This window comes from Alosa pseudoharengus, unplaced genomic scaffold (genome assembly GCF_046254945.1).
Source record: "Alosa pseudoharengus isolate Yale_2024_CS ecotype anadromous, Long Island Sound unplaced genomic scaffold, YU_APseudo_1.1 YU_APseudo_1.1_scf_24, whole genome shotgun sequence".
NCBI lineage: Eukaryota > Metazoa > Chordata > Actinopteri > Clupeiformes > Clupeidae > Alosa > Alosa pseudoharengus.
In genome coordinates, this window is record NW_027468689.1 from 1,325,352 (window position 1) to 1,331,351 (window position 6,000).

General features: G+C 47.5%; 1 protein-coding gene across 5 annotated transcripts in view; it reads left to right on the top strand.

Moving 5' to 3' along the window:
- Positions 1 to 6,000, top strand: part of mkln1 (muskelin 1, intracellular mediator containing kelch motifs) — a 50,867-nt gene that overhangs the window by 917 nt on the left and 43,950 nt on the right. For 2 of the 5 annotated variants that reach the window (XM_076302764.1, XM_076302766.1), the window contains exons 2-5: positions 339 to 408; positions 4,393 to 4,535; positions 5,121 to 5,209; positions 5,738 to 5,847. In XM_076302764.1, the coding sequence (XP_076158879.1) occupies positions 339 to 408; positions 4,393 to 4,535; positions 5,121 to 5,209; positions 5,738 to 5,847 (412 nt within the window). The other 3 variants (XM_076302765.1, XM_076302767.1, XM_076302769.1) reach the window with 3 other exon arrangements.

Here is a 6,000-nt window from a genome sequence, read left to right on the forward strand (position 1 = left end):
GTTACGATACAGGAATGGTGACAGCGCTGATGACCTGGAGGGGTCTAAAGATTAGTCTATCTGCATGAGATATGCTCCTTAAAATGCACATTGTTCGGCAGTAGTGCAAAGGATGCGTTTTTTTTAATAAACATTGTCTCTGGACCTTTTGTAGTCGGTAGCCTATAGCTATAGTGTACGTGCATATTGCTTTGTAGTCGGTAGCCTATAGTGTACGTGCATATTGCCAAATTGGCCGAAATGTGCAGTGCCGTTGTGCGAATTTCTCACATTGTAACAGGTTTTATATTTTCCAGGCTTCTTCTCTCATCAACTCTAACCTTCTTAATTGTTTACAGAAACATCTTGGTGGATAAGCCCAGTGACCAGTCTTCACGATGGTCCTCTGAAAGTAACTACCCTCCACAGGTAAACATTGTTGCCCTTAACCATTTCTTCTTCCCACCGTCCAAGTGGCAAAAGGCTACTTAGGTAAGGTGTCAGTGGAGAATCACTGACATGTTTCAAAGGGTAATAGCATGCTGAAGGCTACCTCAGAGATGCACACAAGGTTTCCCACTGCGGTGGTTGCAAGAATGGATGGATGACATTATGGCGACTGGTCTAAATTAGTTCACTGATGTGCTCATATTGACAGTGCTCTTCCAGTGGTTGCCATGAGAGCTAACATGGTACTCTGACTCAGATTAGCAGAGTCTACGTGTGGGCAAGTTGGGCCCACCTGCTGAAACATGGCTTTTCTCTCTCTCGCTTTGTCTCTTGTTGCTTGGCTTTTCTCATACACATACCAGCTTATACTCGTGGTGGTTGTCTGAAGGAAGCATAGCATATGATAGTTACTGTCATAGATACAAACCACCCTTGACTAACTACTTAGAGAGTAAAAAACAGAAAATAAACCAAATGAATCCCTTAATTTGTAGTGTGCTGCATATTTAGACCTCAGTTACACTATGAACAGTCTTCGCCATCTAGTCTCTTGTCTGGTGCTCTCCACTTGCGGACATTAATCTAATGACCAGGGTTTGATGAGCGCCATCTTCCAGCAGCAGGGTTACAGCAGATGGACACAGGACTGAATGAATGCCTGTCGGCAGGATGCCCTGTTAGCTCTCATGGCAGATAATGTATAAAGGACTCTTTAAGATGAACGGAGCATCGATCTGCTGTGGACTCCTCCCAGGGTGCCATCAGTCCAGCCTGGGCAGTGCCCACAGCGGTGGGCGGTCGATGCCTGAGCTGCCAACCGGCAGATGGCCGTCATTTTTAACAGCCGAGCGCTGTCGCCATCGCCATCATCGTTACCATTAGAGGCTGAGCCCCTCCCACCTATTGGTAATCGCTGCTCCTACAGCCGACCAGCCCGGATTGAGTCTGTGTGGAAGTGGCGTCACATGGAGCCTTTTCTAAATGTGCCTACCTGAATGTGAACACCTGATGGACTACTGTTACGTGTGCTCAGAAATGTGATGGAATTATTTAGACACACTCATGGTTAAGTCACTGAAATGGCTCTGTGAAGTGTGAGCTTCTAAGTCCTGCTAGCATGGCAGTGGGATTTGAGGTACAACAGTCTAGTTAAGTGTGTCTTCATGGGAAGTAAGGATTGATTAATGGAGGCTGTATTTGTCTTCATCAGAGAAAAGCTCTTCCCAATAAGAGGTGGCCAAGACTGATCCACATACCTGTAATGTTTGTGGAAATGCAGTCCTGCTATTGGCATAGAGTGGCCACCAAGCATCTCCCCTCCATACAGGAGCAGTTGTTTATGATGGCGTGAAGCATCTCTCCCTCCATACAGGAGCAGTTGTTTATGATGGCGTCAAGCATCTCCCCTCCATACAGGAGCAGTTGTTTATGATGGCGTGAAGCATCTCTCCCTCCATACAGGAGCAGTTGTTTATGATGGCGTCAAGCATCTCTCCCTCCATACAGGAGCAGTTGTTTATGATGGCGTGAAGCATCTCTCCCTCCATACAGGAGCAGCTGTTTATGATGGCGTGAAGCATCTCTCCCTCCATACAGGAGCAGTTGTTTATGATGGCGTGAAGCATCTCCCCCTCCATACAGGAGCAGTTGTTTATGATGGCGTCAAGCATCTTCACCTTGACTGTACTTGAGGGGTGTAATTGGCACCACTCTTGATTGAGGGAGGAAAATGATGTGAGTGACAGTTTTTGAGAACGGCGTTTGAAGCCACGTTGATGAATCGGTGGCTCGTTGCGGATAATTATAGTTGTGCGTTGAACAGCAGTAGTTTCTCCAGCTGTCAGATCTGCCGTCCTGTCAGAATGGTCTGTGCTAAAAAAAAAAAAGTTTAGTGCTATTTTTCTTAGATTAAGTTCTAGCATAAGTTGTACACATAAGTTGTGTTCGCGCAGCGTTTTCATGAGTGGCTTTTTATCATCCACAAAGTCATCGGGAGTGTGAGGGTGCGTATTCCCCCAGTGCATCGGGAGTGTGAGGGTGTGTTATTTCCCCAGTGCATCGGGAGTGTGAGGGTGCGTTATTCCCCCAGTGCATCGGGAGTGTGAGGGTGCGTATTTCCCCAGTGCATCGGGAGTGTGAGGGTGCGTATTTCCCCAGTGCATCGGGAGTGTGAGGGTGGGTATTTCCCCAGTGCATCGGGAGTGTGAGGGTGCGTATTCCCCCAGTGCATCGGGAGTGTGAGGGTGCGTATTCCCCCAGTGCATCGGGAGTGTGAGGGTGCGTTATTCCCCCAGTGCATCGGGAGTGTGAGGGTGCGTTATTCCCCCAGTGCATCGGGAGTGTGAGGGTGCGTTATTCCCCCAGTGCATCGGGAGTGTGAGGGTGCGTTATTCCCCCAGTGCATCGGGAGTGTGAGGGTGCGTTATTCCCCCAGTGCATCGGGAGTGTGAGGGTGCGTATTCCCCCAGTGCATCGGGAGTGTGAGGGTGTGTTATTCCCCCAGTGCATCGGGAGTGTGAGGGTGTGTTATTTCCCCAGTGCATCGGGAGTGTGAGGGTGCGTATTCCCCCAGTGCATCGGGAGTGTGAGGGTGCGTTATTCCCCCAGTGCATCGGGAGTGTGAGGGTGCGTTATTCCCCCAGTGCATCGGGAGTGTGAGGGTGCGTATTCCCCCAGTGCATCGGGAGTGTGAGGGTGCGTTATTTCCCCAGTGCATCGGGAGTGTGAGGGTGCGTTATTCCCCCAGTGCATCGGGAGTGTGAGGGTGTGTTATTCCCCCAGTGCATCCACAGAGATGTTGTTTGCTTGTTTGTTTGCATTAGGATCAGCTTCATTGGCGCATTCTGTTCTAAGTGAACTTGGTAGTGTACAGAACACATGAAGGTTCTAATTAGTGAACGGAACACATGAAGGTTCTAAGTGAACTTGGTAGTGTACGGAACACATGAAGGTTCTAAGTGAACTTGGTAGTGTACGGAACACATGAAGGTTCTAAGTAGTGTACGGAACACATGAAGGTTCTAAGTGAACTTGGTAGTGTACGGAACACATGAAGGTTCTAAGTGAACTTGTTAGTGTACGGAACACATGAAGGTTCTAAGTGAACTTGGTAGTGTACGGAACACATGAAGGTTCTTCCTCTTCCTTCCCACCGTGCCTCCAGAAGTACACCACTGTACACAAGAAGTCCCAATTTTATTGACCGGCAACGACCAAAGGCGGCAACGAGCCAAAATGAACCAGAGCCATTTGAATAAGTTGGCATAATGCTAATGCTAACTTCTGCTAATTTAATCCCATGCGTGCGAACAGAAGCCCAAACATGGGTGGGAATTAGTGCAATGCTTCCACACGCTACATGATGGCTTTAGTTCATATGCATCTGGCAGTCAATTAAATTCGAGCCCAAGGCCTTGCTCCTTTGGGGACTGAGGGCCTTGCTCCTTTGGGGGGTTTTCCTGGATGGAATTCACTGGTAATTTAGGCTTTGTGAGGAGCAGGTTTCCCTTCTGAATGTTCTAAAAAGCGCTTGATGGCAGAGGATGTCGAAATGAAACTGAAGGTTTGAAAAGGGATTCAGTTTTCCGTAAGTGGTGAGGAGGTGAATAGGTAATTGGTGAGGAGGTGAATTCTTGGTGTATTCAGTCTTGGTATTCTTGGTAAATTAGTTCTTGGTATTAGTATGGTACTTGGTATTCTTAGTAGGGGGGGAACTCTAAGGGTTTTATTAGAGTTACAATTCACATCACATTGTACGCACAGTACTCCATATTAGTCACAGTGTTTCATCTACGTCCATATTAGTCAGGTTCCCTGTCTGTTCTTGCCGTTCTAAAAGCGTGTCTGTGCCTGGCAGTGTCTGACCCTGAAGCTGCATTCCTTGTTCTGGTTCTTGGGGTTCTAGATGCTTGTGTCGTTCTGGTGATGCCTGGTTCTCACAGCTTGTCCTTGTTGTTTTGGCAGTACCTGACACTGAAGTTGGAGCGGCCGGCCATCGTGCAGAGCATCACCTTTGGGAAGTATGAGAAGACCCACGTGTGCAACCTGAAGAAGTTCAAGGTGTTTGGGGGAATGAGTGAGGAGAACATGACCGAGCTTCTGTCCAGGTGAGTCCAGTAGCAACACTGCAGTGTTATTGTCCAGGTGAGTCCAGTAGCAACACTGCAGTGTTATTGTCCAGGTGAGTCCAGTAGCAACACTGCAGTGTTATTGTCCAGGTGAGTCCAGTAGCAACACTGCAGTGTTATTGTTCAGTTAAGCAAACGTTGTTGATGTTTTTTTGTTGTTTTTTTGTTGTTTTTTTTTGTGTAACTGCATTTAACTAAAAACAACGTATAGGCCTTGCTCTTTAAAAAGGATGAATTAAATAAATTAAACACAGCAGGTACACATCATATGCTCAGGGAAGAGGAACTAGACAACACTCTTTGTCTTAGGAGCGTACTTTCAGGCAAATATCTTAATCTCCTCTCCTCTCCTCTCCTCTCTTGCTCCCTCTTTTATCCCCTCTTCTCCTCCCCTCCTCTTCTCCCTCCTCTTCTCTCCTCTTTCCTCTTCTTCCCTCTCTTCTCCCTCTTCTCTCTCTTCTCCCCCCCTCCTCTCCTCTCCCCTCCTCTCCTCCTCCTCTTCTCCTCCTCTCCTCCTCCTCTTCTCCTCCCCTCTTCTCCTACCCTCTTCTCTCCTCCCCTCAGTGGTCTTAAGAATGACTTCAACAAGGAGACGTTCACGCTCAAGCACAAGATCGAGGAGCAGATGTTTCCCTGCAGGTTCATCAAGATAGGTGAGCATCACCCTCCACTTTCTCTGAAGGCGACCAATCCAAAGATAGCGTGGTGAGCATGCTCTCCTCCTTTTCAATGTTCTCTCTCTCTCACTATCTCTATCTCTCTCTCTCTCTCTCTCTCTCTCTGTGGGCTCTTAAGATTATGAAACATAAATATGAATGTAATGTTTGGGAGCAGGTGGTAGGAAGAGATCTAAAAATACCTGCCTAGAAAGCCGTGCTGTGTTCTCATTCGAATGGGGGAAATGTCCATGCGAGGCCGAGGAATGTAAGGACACTAGATTTAATTTGACCAGAATGGCTCTTGAAATTGGTGTTCATGAAAGTGTGTAATCTGTTGGATATTTATGGTTTTATTTGTTGATTCTTGCTGCTGTAATTATGTTACGGGTGGAGCGTTAGATATCCAATTGTTTATTCAGTAGTAAACAATATGCCTTTGTGTTAAAGTGTTAAATATATATATAAATACACAGGCAGGACAATAGACACAAGCCAGAATGCATAGTGTGTGTGTGTGTGTAGTGCCTCTTATGTCATGGGGACCAAGCTTCAACTTCAGCATCTGGTACATCGAGCTCCACGGCATTGAGGAGCCAGACGTGGTCCAACCCTGCCTGCACTGGTACAGCAAGGTGTGTGTGTGCCCCTCTGTCCCCCTAAACACACTATACATACACACACACACACACACACACAGCCCTGCCTGAACTGGTACAGCAAGGTGTGTGTGCCCCCTACACACACACACACACACACACACACACACACACAACCCTGCCTGCACT